This window comes from Hyperoodon ampullatus (assembly GCF_949752795.1).
Source record: "Hyperoodon ampullatus genome assembly, chromosome: 3".
In the NCBI taxonomy this organism is placed as follows: domain Eukaryota; kingdom Metazoa; phylum Chordata; class Mammalia; order Artiodactyla; family Ziphiidae; genus Hyperoodon; species Hyperoodon ampullatus.
In genome coordinates this window covers 15,288,907-15,308,340 of record NC_136916.1, presented here as the reverse complement: position 1 = coordinate 15,308,340, position 19,434 = coordinate 15,288,907, and the positions used below count along the sequence as shown (strand labels likewise).

Here is a 19,434-nt window from a genome sequence, read left to right as displayed (position 1 = left end):
TCTGGCTTATTTCAGTTAGCACACTCTTCAAGCTTCATCCAAGTTGTATTATAATCAGATTTACATTCTTTTTATGGCTGAATAACATTTTATTTTATATATATGTGTGTATGTGCATATATATACACACCCACCCCACATTTTGTTTATCCACTTATCTGTTGATAGACACTTGCATTGTTTCCGCCTTTTGGGTAGTATGAGTAATACTGGTATGAACATTGGTGTAAAAGTATCTGTTTGAGTAGTGGGTTGCTTTTTTATTTGGAAATAAATTGGAATTTAAGAAAAAATGCAAGAATAATACAGATAACTCTTGCATGTGTTTAACCAGATTCAAAGTTTTAACATTGTGTCTAGTTTGCTTTATCATTTGTGCTATCATCTATACATATTTTTCTTAACCATTTAAAAAGTATAGAAATCATATCTAAACTTTCTCCTCCAAATCAAATGATCCTCATACTACTGTTACCTACAATACATAAGAATTGACTGAAGGTAATATTTAAGAGTTATGTCTGAACTATCAAAAATGAATATTTACCTCATAGTGAATTTTAGGACTAGAATACTTTAACCCATACCACAGAGATATAAAAAAGGAAATATGTAGTATATGACATCATATCCAAATTGTATAGTTTGGCAAGGATTAAATATGTTAATATTCTTGCTGTTCAGTGCTAAAGTCAAATGTTGTATTGTTTTCAATTTTGTTATTTTCTGAGCCAACATTTTAGCCCCTTAGATAAGTTCTAAAATGTTTGTATTGGCAAATTTTCAAATTAGTTTTAGCTTATTAATGCCATATTAATGCCATATTTACATTAATGCCATATTGGCAATATAAAACTAGTTTACTATAGTTTACTCTGAGTATGAATGATTAAACAACAAAAAAATGCCTAGGAGACGCTTAACGGAATATGGACAAAAAAAAAAGTGAATGTTCATAAAGTATGTTTTTAAACTTACCATGCAAAAGGTAGTATGCTATTATTTTATCCCATAGGCTAATATAGGTGATGATATGGATCAAAGAAAATATTTGACTTGCACTTCAATAAGGACTTTGCCTGTTAAACAGTTGACTCGTGAATAACTCAAAGGGTTAGGGGCATCCCCCCACCCCCCTACCTGCCTCCAGTCAATCCCCATGTAACTTTACAGAAGCCCCTTGGTATGTGCAGTTCTGTATCTGTAGATTCAACCAACCACATTGGATCCTGTAGTACTGTTGTAAGAATTTAGCATGTATAAGTAGACCCATGCAGCTCAAACCTGTGTTGTTCAGAAGTCAACTGTACTTCTTTTTGTATGTGAGACAGTTTCTCCAGAAGTGTCACAGTCATAGCAGCTGGAGAGATAATCAATAAAATATTTGAACAGGGGTCTTCTGAAGGGGCACAAGCATTCTCCCCACTTTTAGGAAATATGTTCCCCAGTAGTAGTATATGCTGAAAATAAAGACGTAGAGAACCATGTTTGGTGAGTTTTATCTGCAAACATAATCCTTGCATCTTTCCTTACGTTGTAACTGTGCAAAGGCAACTAAACAACATAATACTCTCATATATTAGGGAAATACATGTTGACTCAATAAATTGTTTTCAGCAGATTTACATAATAAATGATTTTCTGAGAATTGTTTATAAATAGAGTTTTTATTAAGCCGAACAATCCTTTAAATTTAAAAAATGAGTTACCTATCCCACAAAAGGGGTTTGAATAGGATAATCAAAATAAGAAACAAGAAATGGGACTAGCATAAAAAAATGTTGACTCACTAGCAATCAAAAATGTAAATTAAACTAGTGAGAGTCCGTTTTTTATTGAACAAATAGGTAAAAAAATTTTTTTGAAAGACACCATTAAGTGATTGATGAAAATATGGGATACACATCTTCATGTTCTGCTGGTTAGTTTGTAGACTGATGCAGTTTGAGTGCAACAGAGTACAGATTCCTCTTTCATAAATTGTTCCTGAAAAAGAGTTGAGGCTACTCACAAAAAATTAGCCTCTAGAATCAACTTAAAAGTTCAACAATTGATGATTAATTAGTTTATGATATATACTATTTGTTTATTAAATGCAGTATATAGTCAATTACATGGAAAGATATTTATTGTGTAGTGCTGAAATAAACGAATTATACACATACAGACACACACACACACATACATACATACATTTTTGTATGCAGACATGTGCAGACATTCAAAGAAATATCTAGAAAGGATATTCACTAAGGTGATAACTCTGCCCCCTGCACCTGGGACAGAATGATGGCTATTTACATTTTTCCCCTATTTTCTTTTTAACGATTTAATTTTCAAAGTTTTCATATTAGAAGAAAGATAATACAACTGACATTTGAATAACGTGAGTTTGAATTGCGTGGGTCCGCTTACATGTGGATTGTTTTCAATAGTAAATACTACCATACTGCTCTATCTGAGGCTGGTTGTGTCTGCAGAGGGGGAAGCGTGGCTGCAGAGAAACCGTGGATAAGGGGGGCTCTAAGTCATACTCAGATTTTAGACCCCCACCTTGTTCAAGGGTCAACTGTACTTAAATTTAAAATGTTTAAAGCCCTTTAGGTTATTCACTCTTTTATATTGATAATGCTTTTTTTAATAAAATGGAGAGATGCTTACTATAAGGAAATGTGTAAAGTCCATCATGTATAGGCTTTTTGAACTGGAGCATCTTAAATCCATGTTCCTCAGATATTGCTTATTTGTAAAATAATGGAAAGAATTCCTGTCTTAGTATTGTCCAGAGCATTAGTAAATATGTAAATGATAAGTTTTGGCAATAACCTGCAAGCTGCAGTTGCCCAATAATGAAAGTCCTGGATTTTTAATTATTTTATGAAATTCAGATATTTTTCCAGGCCATGTAGGCACACTCATAGAAGGGAGGTTTTTGATAAATGTATATTGTAATAAGTACTTAAAGCAGAGACTTTTTCAATTTATCTGGAATTTGTTTTTTTGACAAAAAAAATTTATAAAAAGGTAATTCAAGGATAAATGAAGAATGAAGCAATTGGATTCTAAAAGTTTCAGAGTTCTACTAATCTATACATGGTTGAAAGGATACTTTGGATTTCCATCTCACTTTGGTGGCTTAATCCTTACCTGTTATTTTGTATATTTCAGGAATACATCACAGAAATTAAAATCTAACTTTAGTACAGTTTTTACTGTCTTAATTTCTTTTTTAAGGTAATTTTGTTGATTGTGGTTTATTTACAATGTTAGTTAAATTGTGTAATCAGCATAAATGTGTGCAATCAGGCAGTTTAATTAGGGAATGTTATTTAAGAAATTACAGAATTCAGATATTCATAACATTTTAGAAATTCTTGGGAACTTTTATTTTAAAACTGCTATTTGACTGGTGGTTGATATGCAAATTTAAGTATTTCTCTTTTCCAAAAAAGTGAAAAAAATATTGTAAATTCAGTGGAGTAAAATATAGTATTAAAAGTACAATACAGTTTGTAAAAACACCAAAATTTCTTAACTAAATTTACACTGATATTTCACTTTCTATTTCTCATCGTTTTCCCAATTTTTTTTTTTTTTTTTTTTTCGGTACGCGGGCCTCTCACTGTTGTGGCCTCTCCCGTTTTGGAGCACAGGCTCCGGACGCACAGGTTCAGCGGCCATGGCTCACGGGCCTAGCCACTCCACAGCATGTGGGATCTTCCGGGACCGGGGCACAAGCCCGTGTCCCCTGCATCGGCAGGCGGACTCTGAACCACTGCGCCACTAGGGAAGCCCCGTTTTCCCAATTTTTGACTTGAAGTTTCCCATTCTTATGAAAGAAACTATTTGGAACATGGTTTGTTTCTTTTTTTTTAAACTCAAAATCAAATGATTTTATGTAGAGAAATATTTTTTTTCTGTGTCAAGGTATTTCACCCCTAATACTATCTTGAGTTAGTCTTAAGGGGAACTGTACAAGTTAATGAATCATGCAAGTTGTCAGCTAGTAAATACTCAAGAGCTTCTTAAAGAAGTGAGCACATCTTTGTATATAAAGTATTTCTTATTTAAATGTAAATAACAATGTGTCAGTTTTGTTTAAAGAATTATATGCTTTGTGCTGTAACTAATATATTATTTATGAATCCTTGCTTCACAATACCTTTGATATTCAGAAACATACATCTTTCCTGTGATTTTTTTCATAGAGCTTTTTTTTGTAAAGTTATTTGGAGATATCAAAGCTGAGTAGTTTTGCCCGTTGCTTTGTGGTTCTAAGATCGTGTGAAGACATACTGCATTAAATGTATGAATCAAATGTAAGAAGTAGAATAACTTGGGGGAAAATCACTTTGTTTTGCTGTATTAATCTCTGTGAACATTTTAAAGGACTTTGAAGTTAGAATGCTATAACACAGATCTTTTACTTGCTGAAAAGGGTGATAAAAAATATAGGAAGTTGCACAGAAATTGGTAGGGCTGCTTCTAATTTTCTCAAGAAATAACCCAACATATATAAGTATATAAGGCTAAGAATTTTAAGCCGAAAAATGAGATTGTCTTAAGCAAGAGCAGCCATGATGGAAAACGCCATGTCACCACCCCAACTATGTCATGATGTAGCTCAAGGAAACAGACTGTACAGCCTGGGCAGTTTCAGTGAACATTTATTATAATAACAAAAAGGAGCACAAAGATGAATAAAGACATGACACCTCCCCTGGCTAAGTTCATGGTAGTTTGTGAAGGAATGGCATTTAATCAATAATTACACTATAATGAGAAGAACACAGCAATGGGTTTGATTAAAGTTTTATGAGTTCACATTAAAATAACTCTGCCTAGGAAAATTATCTATTGGTGATGATGAAAGTCTTCCCCAAGTCAGACTATTTGAACTTGACTTTCAAACAGTAGAGACTTGGGACTTTTTTCCTTTGCTATAGAAGTAACACATTGTAGAAAATGTGTAAAATAAAGATACGTCAAAAGAACAAACCGAATAAAACTGGTTGCTTCCAACTTGCATAACACAGAGAAAACCACTAGTAATACTATAATGTATTTCTTTCTCTTCTTAAATTTTGTGTATATGTATGTTTTTCCTTTTACCCAATTCAAGTAATACTATATACAGTTTTTTATACTTATTCATAAATCTTTTTGCACATCTAAGAATATTTCCACAGTATCAAATCCTAGAAGACTTTTACTACTGATTGAAAATATGAACATATGAAATTTTGATTAAAATTGGAATCTCCCTACCAATATTAGAGAGTACAGTACTCTAATAATAGCTTCAAGAAATTACTCTATCAAATATCGACAAGAACACTTTTACGATAAATCTGTGTGAATGTAGTATATGAAAGAATTGTAATTTATTGTATTTCTCTGACTTCTTAAAATGTTAAATGTTTTAATACATTTATTAGTGTCTATATTTTCTTTGCTATGAATTATCTATTTATGGCATTTGCTCATTTTTTATATTTGAGGGCTAATCTTTTAAAAAATTTATTATGTAGGATATATACTTGCATATATTAAGATAAACTATATACAATTGCCATTTTATAGATCAAAAAATTGAGTAGATATACATAGTATTAATTGCTATTGACATTTTTCCTGCTGGCCTTTTAAATTTATATAAAACTGAAATTGGATTGTTTTAATTTTCTGCTTAACATTCTTTAATGGCTTTCCTTTGTGTTTGTGTGGTGCTCAAAGTTGAGCATCTTAAGCCTATATTTTGTTAACCCTGCATTATCAACCCTGGCAACAGCAGGAAGCCCAAAAATACAGAGCTTGTGGTTGTATTTTTCACCTTTAACCAGGAATGATATTCAACAGTTAACAGCTAATATTATCTGTTTAGTCATAATGGGAACAGATCAGGCCATAGGGCTGAGCCCAGATCTAGAGACCTTGTCAAACCAGGTGTTTATCCCTTAGTTGTTGGATTATGTGAAAGGCATTGCTCATTATTTTGGGGGGAAAGCAGGGAGGGTGGATGCAGTTAATCTGATAATTTGTTTAGATTGTACTTCAGAATCACATTTCAGAAAAATACTTCTGGTTTTGATTCTAAGAATGTGATGTGTCTTCTACTAACTAAAGTCATCTTCTCATAAAGAAACAGGCCCAGAGTAGTTGACTGAATTGTCTGAGGCTATGCAGCTATAGCCTTAGGACCATAACCTTCTAAAAAATTAAACGGTAGAGATAATTTTGTGATGAGGAAATTACAGGTGTTACTGGCTGCTTATCCAATTCCACACAAATCTCTGGAGGGCATTTAACCTATAGAAATTTGGGGCTGTTTTGATAATGGTATGATTTATATGATTTAAATCAGATAAAAGTTACACAACATAATCTGATAGAAATACATGTGTTGTCTGTCATCTGTGGTCATTGGCTAAGTCAGCCTGGGCTCAACATTGGGCCATTATGGATCTGACCCCACAAACTGAATATGGTCTCATGACAATATGAGATTGAGTCTATCAGACATCTGGCAGCCATAATCTAATAGAAGGCCCTCAGTGATTTGGGCCCTAGGCATTTGGCCATCATCTTTGACATGGGGCACCATTATAACCATTGATTCCATCTGGCCTGTTCTGGCTCAGAAGACTAAATTTTCCTTAGAGGCTGTTGGCCATGACTGGTCCTTGTTTACAGAATTTTCCATTTCCCTTGGCTGTCAGAGTCACACTTTTCATGCACTGGACTTAGCTTTTAGTGCAGAGCCCTTATTTTAAAATCAGCCATTCTGAATACAGGAAACAAGGGTAGTTGAGGATGGCTAATGATAAAGAGAAATGTTAAGGTATTTTACCAAATAGTTTCACATTTTTATTGTGCTATGGAGACTCTAAAGTTCATGATACATGGATTTTCACAAATTAAATAGTAAATCTGAAAACAAATGTAGAATACTTAATACATGATCCCAGATAGCCTAAAATATGTTAACAAGATACTTAGCTAGCAAGTAGATGGTAGACTTTTATAAGCTGGGAGGGACTATAAAAGCTATATAAAGCTGCCCCCTCTTATTTCACACACAGCAGGAGGTCACATACCTAAAAATTCCATGTGCTTTCTGGGTTCATGATGCTATGTTTTCTGCAGAAAATCCTAAGGACCTTATTAAAAGACTCTCAGATTTAATTAAATGCTATTTTCACTGTTTGTAGATTATTTGTAGACTATGGCTAACATGGAAATAAGTTTATTCTCCAAATCTGACAGATTTATCTGAAAAATCAGTGGATGGCCTGAGTTCTCTGACAATCATCTTTTATTATAAAACAGGAGATTGTCGTCATGGTAAAACAAATGCTTGAGTCTACTTGAAGGAATTCAGTTTTTCTTTTAAATTTCTACTAGGCAGTTAATAGAAAATGCCCAATTAACAAGATTAATTATTTATTTTAAAGTACTTCCCAACATTTCAAGATATAATTTAAAAATATAATCAATATTAATGTGCTATTATTTTCTGCTATGTTTTTACATTGGCTTTGTTTCATTTCCTCGCATTGGCAGTCAACTTGATGGGATATTTTCACATGCTGGATTATTTACATATTTTTGCTGTTTTAAATAGCTCATTCTGTCTTATTTATTTTTCTTTTAGATTGTTTCTTTGTGTCGTATCATTAGGCTTTCTGACACATTGCTAATTTGATCCCTGAAAGATTAATCATAGGTAGATTAGATGATAGACAAAACCAAGCCTATGGATCAAGCTCTGGTTACCCTCCTAGTGTATCACTTACCATCTCATATACATCGGTTTCCTCATATGTAAAATGGGGTTAATAATAGTATTGATACATGCCAAATACATTAGTGTTTGCAAATGTTTAGAACAGTGACTGACATTCTGCCAACCCTAAATGAAGGTTAGTTATTATTAGTAATATTACTATTATTAACCCATTATTAGAAGCAATGCATAGAACACTTCTGCTTTATAACTGTTAACACAGTTTTATTCTTTCTGTTTATTCTTAATATTTTAGTAAATATGCAACAATACCTTAAAATTGTCTTAAATATTAACATTTGCTCATAAGGCTAATCATGTTTTCCATAGGATAATTAACCATTTTATATATAAAATTAAAATGTCTGCTTATTATTTTATTTAATAGTAAGATTAGAAAACTATTACATTTTTAATGTGTAACTGGTTTTGTTCATATTTTGGATTAAGTGTTTGGTTACATTTTCCCATTCCCTTTGATTTCCTGTGTATTTTTTCTTGAACTGGCTAATGTTCTTCACCAGAAAAACACTGTACAGTGACCAAGAACCCTGCAATGACTCAGAAGTCAGAGAAGGGGAAGGGCAGAGAGTAAGGGGTATGTAGGCCACTTACATCTTGGCCTTAGGCCTTTATGGTTCTCCTGCTCTGTGCCTCAGAGACTGGACTCTTATGCTTCAAACTTCTAGAGTAGTCCTCCACTTGTTTTCCACTTTTCACTTAAAATGTCCTTGTTTCAACTACTTCATAGCTTTTCAATCTCACTGGCCATGCCCACATTCTTCAAAGACATGTGTTCTGTTTCTTACTGAGTTCGTGAACCGGAAAGAACTGCAACCACGAGTGTTGTTGAACATCACCCAGCTGGCCAGTGAGCTCTTGTTGAGTCAAACTCATATCCGATAAGGAGAAGCTGTTATAGATTTGTTTTCCCATAGTTTTTGCCTTCTTCCATCCTTTTATCTGACTGAGCAAGAAACATGGTTAAAATCTTAAGAAGTTGGACAACAGATAGCGTACATAATCCTTTAAGATGCTGTCTCAGATGAGCAGCAACCTGGCCGGTCATCTGTTTACTCGTTCACTCATGTGCTTTTCAGAAAACTTTGGATATTTATTATATGTCAATATCCATGTTTGTACTGATGGGACAAAAAGTATAAATAAGATAGAAGTCCTGTTCTGAAACATCTCTGTGTCAGGAGTCTCCACGGCCACCCTCAGGTTTGGTCATGTGATAGGAGGAATCATAAGACTCAGCTGTGATTTGTTACAGCAAAAGGATACAAAGCAAAATTCATAAAAGGAAAAGGCACTTAGGGCATTTTTAATGTCTGGGGAAAGCAGGGCAGGTTTCCAAGAGCGCTCTCCAGTGGGAGCACAGAGGAGGCATTTACTTCCACCAGCAACCAGTTGTGACAACACATGTGAAATACTGTCAACCAGGGAAGTTCATTAGAAACTCAGTGCCCAAGGTTTTTACTGGGAACTGTTCACATAACCACCTTCTATCTACCGTGTACCAAAATTCCAGACTCCCAAAAGGAAGGCAGGTTGTCAGCATAAACAGTATTGTTTGCCCAGGCAGTATAGCCACAGTGAGCCACTCTTATCTGTTAGGGGATGGTGGGAACCCTCCCCAAATCTTAGTTCCCAGGCACCAGCCAAAGGCCAACCTTGCAAACAAGATTTTCTAAGGATAGCAGTCTCAGGCCTGCTGTGTTAACTCTTTTCTGCACAATCTCACACCGAAGTGGGGCTAGTTGGAAGAGTGTTTAAAGAGTCAGGTGAAAAGAGTTATTGGATTACAGAAGAAAACTCAATTAGCCCTGCCTGGAGGAGTCAAGGGAGACTCCATTTACCAAGACAATATTTGAACTGGATCTTGAAGGAGTTGTGAGATTTCCCAAAGCCCTGGAGTGAGGAAGGACTTTCCGCCATGCAAAGGTATTCACTGCAGGTAAAGAGATGATTGAGAAATTCTGTGTGGTGGGAGCATAGAGCATGATGGGGGGGGCAGAGACAGGGAAGAGTGGTTAGAACAAGAGCATGAGGTGTTTTATAGTTTTGTTCGGTGATAAGGAGCCTTAGAGGTTTTAATCAGAAGAAAGAAGTGAATAAATCTGAAAGGTATCTCTGATAGCAGATGGAGAAAAGGTTGGAGAAGGTAGAGTTTGAAGAAAGTAACACCAGGTAGGAGGCAGGAGGTGATGAAGACATGACCTGTGGTAGGGCTAGAGCACGGGGCAGTGGTCCTCAACCAGGGGGACACAAAGAATCATGTGGGAAGCTTAACAAGAAAATGATGTCCAGGTCCCACTCAAACCCTTTAATGTCTCTCGACAAAACATTCTGTCTGCTTTCTCTTCTGTAGCTATCTTACTCCGTAATGCTATTAGTCAAAACCTCCAAGTCCACTACATAGACAGTTCATTATTGGACAGAACCAAGAATATAACCATTTGTATGGAATTTCCTCTTCATTTCCGTAATAAACTGAGATGTGAAGCCATATGGCAGTCTACCTTAGCTGAATAATTTTATCTATTGTAAGATGAATCTAGCCAGTAAATCTGTTTGCAGTAAAAAATCTTAACATTTTTGCAGAGGATCCACAAGAATGATTTGGTTCATTTGTGAAGTGCAGACCAAAGTGCACGTCAAAAGGTGCAGTCATGATGGATCCTCATTACACAAGATGCATGTCAATTTATGCAGTTACTCCTTGGTCATTCAACATATATTGTATGTACAGTTTGTATGCAAGACTCAAGAAATACAGTTAAAGATGCATTCAACTATTAGCTAAATGTAAGCTATTTCAATAAAATCATTAGGATAAGACACAAATATAAACACATCCAACCCAGAACAGCTTTCTTCCCTTTTGTTTTTATTTTAAATGATTTTATTTTATAGTAGATGATAGCACAAAAGAGACTTGCAGGGTTTGCAAAGAATAATATGAAGATGTACATGAGTTTCTTATTTTACTCTCAGATTAACTAGACATTATTGGGTTTCATAATGATGGTCTATTTGAAATGTAATGAAATACCTTCTTCAATAATACTTTATCTGCTATTTTTATCAAATAAAGTATCTCAAGAATGTGTTAAGGTCAATTTATATATTAAATATACAAAAATATGTCTTTTTACTTTCTCTCCTTATATCCAAATGGAAGTCCTTAGATGTATTTAATGTTTCCATGAGCTATGTGATTAACAACTATAGCAAAATATGTTGGCGAAAATTATCCTTGAAGCTTTTCCATCAGTGGTTTAATTAACATACAGTGGACAGAAAGCAGACAATCTGTTCAACCAGACTCTTCAAAGCTCCCTCCTATTGGTTTTGTTTTCACTACAGCTGGGAAGGAAAAAATTATATTACATACATCCCTTCATCTTTCTTCTGAATGATTTGTTTTTGTGGTGACTTAAAGGATAATTTGAAATACTTTTATGAGTTAGAAAGCCCATGAAGTGCATAGGAGTAATTTACAATGTAGATAACAAGGCTGTGGTTTTGCCAGTTTTTCTCAGTCTTTATTTCTGGAAACATCCATTTTTGACTTCTTTTATCTTCTCTAAAAATCATTCTGAAATGGGTTAAAAATCTAAGCCAATTTCATACTTTAGTCTCGATGAACCATGTACTACTGAATTATGAGCAAATAGGAATGTTTCCTCTATGCATGATTGGGTAGTCTTGCTTATTCATAACCTAACCAGAGAAAAAGAATTAGATATAAAATAGCAACCCAAAGAAAATTCACAGAGGCTAGGCACTAAAGCTCACAAATTTTCACATTGGAAAACCCTCAGTTCCTTCCTTAGATTTTGTTTACTCTTTACACTCAGAGCCAGCAAGTGATTGAGTAATCAGTTTACAAAGTTTACTGTAGTAAATTCTAGAAGGAGCAAGCATGTCCATCATGGAGGCAAACTAATCAACGGCTATAATAGCAATGAATACAACAGTAAAGCAAGCAAAAAAAAAAAATCATAAAACACTGCTAAAAAGTGAAAAACAAACACCAAAACCCACAGCTGTCTGGGGACTTACCCTTGTAAATGCTAGAGGAAGCCTTTATGCTGGTTTTATACGGGAGGCCTGCCTGTCTGCTAAATTCACCTTCCCCAGTAATCTAGCTAAAAATGAGTTGGAATGTTCATCACAAAAACAAGAGTTTGACACACTAATCAGACTTCCGAAATTTCAACTTAAGTGGTGTTAAAAGATAAACTGAGGCATATTCAACATTTTAAGAGTTGATCTGACTGAAAATCAATTTCAGTGGGGCAGCACAAACCAGAAGTGGTTAGGAGCACTCCAAGAACCCCAATGAGGGGAGAGATTTTATGGAGAAAATGCGGAAGAAAACAAGGAAATCATTTGATTGGCTGTAGCTTAAGTGTTTGCCTGATTCAGAAAAGTCTAGTTGTAAGTTTGTGACTGGTTGTCCTTAGGTTTTGATTTCTTTACCTTGAGGCAGCTGCAGGCTCAGGTTTGGGTTTGCTTACGTAGGCTGCTAAGGTATTAGAGCCACCTCAGTCTGAGGGCTTCCTTGTTTAATTAATTTAGCAGTGGGGAATATGGACTTTATCTTCCCTAAGTTTTGAAGCTCCTTCTTAGGGTAAGAAGGCAGGGAGAAAATGAGAAAGGGCAATCAAAGATGAGAACTAGACTTCCTCTGCAGACAGCCCTTCCAGTGTTAGTTACTTCGTCTACTCTGTGCTCTGTGCCAGGACCACGGGGGCTAGTGTTATGTTACTGGCCTAACAGGCATCATGAAAAGTACTATGTTTTGTCCTGTGTTATAAAAATCTAAAAGGATAATGGTAAAATTAATATTAGGCAATTAATATCCAATGATAACATCTATTTTAAAGAAACCAACAGTTGCGTTGAAATTCTGTTTTGAAGATTTTAATAAAGACTACTTCTTTGGAGATTTCGGGGTTTTTTTTCTTCTGATTTACATTATAAAGAACTGGGAAACCTCTGGCTGGTGACTTTCCCTTTCTGTGATTTTTTTTTTTAATATTTTTATATCTAGGACTGTTTAATCCATTGACTACATGATATTTGCTATCTTTCTTATCTGCACTGACATTCTAGTAAGGATTCTATAGATTTTCAGTTGTTCCTACATGATTGTATTCAGATAGCCACCACCCCTAGTGCAAGGTGAATGCACAGCTCTAAAGTTTAATCTGAGTGTTGTGCTACGAGGCCTTATCTGGTTGTTATAAAACTTTATTGCGTACTTTTGTTGTAAGCTGCCTCATATATTTTTGGTAATGAGGCAGGATATCTAAATAAAGCAAATAAAATTGCTTTATGTAGCTTTGCCTAGAATCATAAGTCTTAGAGCCTGGCACATACTCAGGAAAAGCTGTCTGCTTTTGCAGGTAAGATATTTTCATTTCCATTTGAAATATAGGGTAACTAAAGCACAGACAGTTTTGTAAATTATGCAATATTCCCTATTCAGCAAACCTAACAGAAAGAATTCTACCCCAGGTCTCCTGAATCCTCGTACAGTATTTCTTCCATACTTAACTGTGCATGGTCCTATCATTTTTGCTCCAAAGAGACTGTCTACAATTTATTCATTCATTCGGTCAGTCAACAAACATTTATTGAGCATTATTCAATGTCCAGTGGGGACAACACCTTAAAAAAGAAAAATTTTCGGGCCTTCCCTGGTGGTGCAGTGGTTAAGAACCTGCCAGCCAATGCAAGGGACACGGGTTTGAGCACTGGTCTGGGAAGATCCCACATGCTGCAGAGCAACTAAGCCCGTGCACCATAACTACTGAGCCTGCACCCCAGAGCCACAACTATTGAGCTCGCATGCCACAGCTACTGAAGCCCGCATGCCTAGAGCCCGTGTTCTGCAACAAGAGAAGCCATCGCAATGAGAAGCCCGCGCACCGCAATGAAGACCCAATGCAGCCAAAACTAAATAAATTTATAACAAACAAACAAACAAAAAAGAAACATTTTCTGTAAAATACTCATTAGACATACATATTGAACATTTACTGTGTGGAAGGTGGGAGGGGACCATGATCTACCGTCTATGTACCTGAGTTTTTTCCTAGCCTTACAACTAGCTATTCTGTGAATTGAGCACAGTGCTACATTTTCTGGCTCTAGGGTTCCTTTCTGTGGAATTTTTGGCCATTTCCATCTCCATGACTCTTTTAAGCTCTAATATTCTACAAGCCCATGGAAAAGTCTAGATTGCCAACACTGTGGTAGTGCATCACTCTAGCCTGTATCCAATAAGGCTTTAGGCAGTGGCAGATCATTTAAATTCACAGTGAAATCAAAGAATAACCCCTCTAGAAGAATGATTAGCATCTTTCTGAGTTCAAAGGGAGATATTTTAGACCATTTGCATGTGATTAGTAGTGGAAGCCTTAACTTGGTTATTGGAGTTCTCAGTAACTGATTTAGTGGTATTATAAGCTTCATTAAATACATTTTTGTTTCTTGGAAGGTTCTTGTATTGATGGGAACCTCACAGCTGTAATTAAATCACTGCTCTCTTAGCCCTTTTTGAACCCATATCCTGCCAGTTTTAAAGCCTGTCAATTCGTATCTTTTGGTAATAGTTGCCTAGAGGAGAACTGTTCTTGGTCAGACACTGAATTTCCCATACTTGTGGAACACCTTCCCCTGCTGACCCACTGAAATGAAAGACTAGGAGTAATGATTAAATCTAATTTTGCCTCCTGTAGTAGCAGAATGAGCTGGGTCAGCAAGGCCAGTCCCTGCAGATGGCTTTAAAATACCTTTGTGATTTGATCTCCTTGCCTTCCCATCCATTTCTCTAAGTGCCTATCACTGTCATCCTTTACCACCCTGACAAGATTCCAAGGTGAGAACAGCTCAAATGAACAAGAGCGTTTGTGATGCCTCCCGAGGACGTGGCTTATTAAATGAGTTCGGCAATGAACCAAGTCTGACTTGTGAGCTACAAGGCAGGTTAGCACGTTTGCACAAAGGTCATTCCATGTATTATTTAACCCATTCAAATGCTCTGTTTTCTCTCTGCTGCCCAGCATAATTCACATGAAATAATATAAACTTACAAGTTATTAATGTCCGATTTGTGTTTTCAAATGTGCTGGGAATCATTTAGTTTCATTCCTTTGTTTGGATTGTAGTTTGTTTTCTCAGAACAACTAGAGAATGTTTATGAAGGGTGTGTGTGGAGGGCAGGCAAGGAAGGGAATAAAAGTGCATTACTTTAGGGCTGCACATGTTTCAGGGACTCTGCTGGATCTGCACATTAACCATTGTCATGACTTATCATGGTGTGTCCTAAAATTGCATTCTACTCAGAGATATTCATACCAACTCAAAAATATGACAGTTAAACAGATTTCATTGTTATGAGTTAGTTTCCTCTTCTTAGGATGAGCAGAATATTTTTCTTCTCTATTAGAAAGCATGCAAATGATGCATAACAGGTGGTAAATCGTTATTTTTTTTTTCAAACAGATTGCCACTATCAGGTTGCTCAGGACTTCCCACCAACAGAAGAGGAGGTGGAGGTGGATTCCCATGCATTCAGCCACCGGTGGAAAAGGCACTTGGATTCTCTCAAGGCAGTAGACTCAAACCGAGCCAGCCTGGGCCAAGACTCCCCAGAGCCCAGAGGCTTCACGGACCTGCTCCTGGATGACGGGCAGGACAACACCACCCAGATTGAGGTAGGTCAATAATCTGGGTAATTGAAATGGATTAATAAGTATATTTCTTACAAGGCACCCAACTTCCACATATATATCAATATTTATAAGCTGTCCCTTTGGCTCAATCTGGAACTTTTGGACTTTTTTGTAGAGAATCAATTTAATTCATTAATCAATAATTAATTTGTTAATATTCAGGAATTCAATAAGTAATTATAATTATGTTAAATAAATAAAATAAATAATAGCTAAGCCATTTAATCACCCACAAATGCACTTACTCAGGAAACAGACAAACATGGGCTTGCTGTGATGATGTCAGTGAGGAGACACAAAGGGAAATACAGTCCATCTCCTGCCTGCAAGGAGATGATTGTGTAACAGGGTCAGAAAGTCTAAACGCCATAACCAAGTCATCCCTATGCCATGTGATAGGCACAAAAGTATATACAGGCCAGTGTGGCATAGGGGAGGGGGTGATCATCTGCTTGGGATTAGGGGATGGACTGCTGTCAAAGAGGCCTAGGAGTGGGCATTTAGGCTCGGGCTCGGCAGATTGAGAGGAGCTCACCAGGTTGATAATTTATCGATGGTAAAAGAGAAGGTTGCTGGCAGAATGAATTACACCTGCAAAGGCTGAGTCTTAGAACGGCATGGCGTGATGAGGGGTCTTGCATGGTGACCAACTGTCCCAGTTTACCTGGGACTGAGGGGTTTCCTGGGACGTAGAACTTTCAGTGCTTAAAATGGGGCAGTTCTGGGCAAACTAATGGTTGGTCACTCTATTACTATACATAATTCTTTGTATAATTGGAGCCACAAATTGGAAAGAGAAGGATGGTTGGAGGTGGGTTTGGCGAGTAGGGAAGGCTGCTGAAGGCACATTCTAGGCAGATTTGGGGGTTGCCCAGAGGCCTCAAGGGTGGTATTGCGTTGCTTAAGTTTCCATAGTCCTTAGCATTGCAAATCCTAAAATATGATCTTGTTAGTATACTAGATATAACAGATACAAACAAGTGAATCTTATGGAACTAAGCAAAAACCATTCAAATGAGAACAGAAGCTATTTATTCAGTTTGTTGTATCAAGGGAGTGAGCCTCTATCACTTGCCTTTGGCAGAGACTCAAAAGCAGGCAGGGGAGTGGGAAAGTTTTTCAGTTAAAATAAAGAGAAGGCTCCAGGTGTGCTCTGATTAGAGGTTGTTGGCCTGGAGAAGCTGGAGGTAGGCTAGTCAGAAGCCGAGCATCTCATGTGATTGGGGAACATATATGGCTTTCTGTGGTTGGTCCAGAGTTGGGCATAGGGACAAAAAATAGAGAAACTATCAGTTATTAATCAAGTCCTGCCCCTTCTGGGCCAATTGCTGCCAGGATTGTGTTTTGGCTCCCTGGACTGGTTGCTCTAGAGGTTGGGGTCAGAGTTCTCTCGTTATCCATGGTCTGGACATTGTCCGTTTGTATATTCTCTCAATCTGAAGGTTTAGCTCCTACTATGTCCCAGGTAACAGGTTTCTATTTTAAAGAACCAGGCAGCATTCTTTTTACTGCCCTGAAATACTCATTATTTAGGAAAAGAACTCAACTTCATGAAACAGATATGACATAGTTCTGCAGATGGTATCAAGGCATCATTCTGTTCCCTCACGGCGAGAGGAATCTTCAGAACTGAAGCACAGGCCATTGGGATTCTGTTTATGTGAAAGCCCAAAGATTTTCAACACCCCTCTCCATCTCCTTAGTTAGTTTGTGACTCTGGTGGTCCCTGGCTGCCCCCGTCAGGCCCTTAACAGACAACAGAGGATGTGCCAGGAGCAGAAGTCATATAATATCTGTAAGAGGCTTTTCTGACTCCTGCAGAGTACCTGCTATTTTGGCAACAGTGTCGTGGTAACAACTCAGGGTAGGCAACACAATTCCTCCCTGGGCTGCTCTTTAGCCAGGGTGCAGCATAAAGAAAGGAGAGCTGAACAGAAGCAGAGATGTTTCCTCTTTGCCCAGAACTAGTAACCTATTGAGATTAAAGGGAGAGAACACAGACTCCTAGAATTCTGTGATCTCCATGCAGGATGCTGAATTTTTCTAATCATTTGTACAATAGAAAATCCTTCTGCTCAGGGATATATTAACACTCCTCAAAATATCAATACAATTCTAGTTGTTAGTATAGCCATGATTTTGTTATTCAGCCAGTTTTTCTCTTTTTCTACCTTAATAGAGGGAGACCATGTAATGTCAGAGATTTTGAATCAGTAAAAAGGAGGAAGGATGATGCAGGGAGCTATTCACTGAGCACTCACTTGGTGCTAAAACCTGCCAGGTGCTGTATGGTCATCATCTTGTCTGGTCCCTACATCAGCCTGCTGAGATCTGCATCCCAAGTTTCACTGGCTAATCTCAGTGATTAACATGAGGGTACTTTCAGATTTAGGTAGAGTATTTTTCCTAAGGTCTCTTATTAATGAGTAAAGGGCTGGCATTCAAACCCAGGACTGCCCAGCTCTCAAGATTTAGCCTTACTACTTGGCTTTGCTTCCTCTAATATAAGGAAAAATAAATGGCTGTTTGATTATGTAATGATTTTGGATAACTGTAGCACCTGAATATCGATAGAGTAACTTCGGGGTTTCAATCTGGCTGAAAGGGGACTCGTCTTGAAGCTAGATTTCATAACAAAAGGACTGCTTTTATTTTGAGTTGATTTTTATGGGGTGCTGGGGATTGATGGAGGTTATTGGGGATCTAAAGTCCCATAAGTCACCCCTCGGCACCACCACTAGTTCTGGAAGCAAAAGCCTACATCTGAAACTTCTCTGTAAAGTTTATTTGTCCTGGCCCTTGAAATAGTATTTTTGAAAACTGTTGCACCTCTTTTGGGGAAAATACTTTTGCCCGACTGAGTTAAATGGAAATAAGAAAGAAAGGAAGCAAATGGTTATAGAGTGATTGCTCTGTGCTGGGCATCGTGACAAGATCCTTCTTATGTTTTAGGAATAGCGTTTTGATTTATGTTGCTTAATATAAGCAATGAGCATGGACAACTGTGTATGCATTTACCTTTTAGAAGCTTCCAGAGTCGATGTCAGGAATCAGAATTATTTGGCCTGAGAGCCCTGATTGTAGCAGCGGCTGTGAAAATAATTTGTATCCCAGTGAGACTTAAACCACCCAGAATGGCATTCCTGTGCATGTTCTCCCCAACTTCTGCCATTGTCTAGACTTTGTATCCCACTTTCACTGAACAAAGACAAAAACAAAAGACAATAGCATATTACTCTTTTGGCACAAATTCTCTCTGAAATAAACAAAAGCTGTTGTTTTCTTCACTTGGTACTTGACAGTATTTGTTCTGGCTCTGCACAAGAACAGATAATGGAGGGATTGTAAAACTTAGTATCCCAGTTAAAGAATCTTCCAGTTGAAGTTTCATTGCTGTTGTCCTTGTTTTCTTTTTTTCATATTCTTTTCGTGAAGATATAAAGATGTTTTGAAACAGTTTGCATTTCCTGATGAATAAGTGGGGACTCAACATTTGGCAAGTGCCACTGTTGATCTGCATTTTATTTTACATGAGACCTTTATTCTTGTACCGCCTCTGTTCCTGTGGACGTATAACCACTTGGGCAAGTCAAAAGAAGAGTACTTCCCCTGATTAGTAGGTATTAAAAGCAGTCACTAGCATGCTTTTTGTAATTACTTTGGGAATATAAGGGCTTCAGGGACTTTCAGGTTAGATTGAAGTCCATTCATGACTTGGCCATGCTTGAGCAGCCTTCAGTGAATTCCATGACCCCAGGGACACGTGCATGGATGAGCAGCAGGTGAATCTCCACCTCGCTGCTGGCTGCCCTTTCGTTTTCTGGGCTGGAGCTCTTGCAACGTCAAGGGCGCCTTATGGGATGGAGAGGGACTGAGCAGTGTTTGGTGAGAATT

The 19,434-nt window shown here is 37.1% G+C and overlaps 1 protein-coding gene across 2 annotated transcripts in view; it reads left to right on the top strand.

The window, feature by feature from the left end:
- Nucleotides 1–19,434, top strand: part of PLXDC2 (plexin domain containing 2) — a gene marked incomplete at both ends in the record, with an annotated part of 390,364 nt that overhangs the window by 138,815 nt on the left and 232,115 nt on the right. For both annotated transcript variants that reach the window (XM_079699678.1, XM_079699677.1), the window contains one exon: nucleotides 15,311–15,522. In XM_079699678.1, the coding sequence (XP_079555804.1) occupies nucleotides 15,311–15,522 (212 nt within the window). The remainder of the gene's footprint in view (nucleotides 1–15,310; nucleotides 15,523–19,434) is intronic.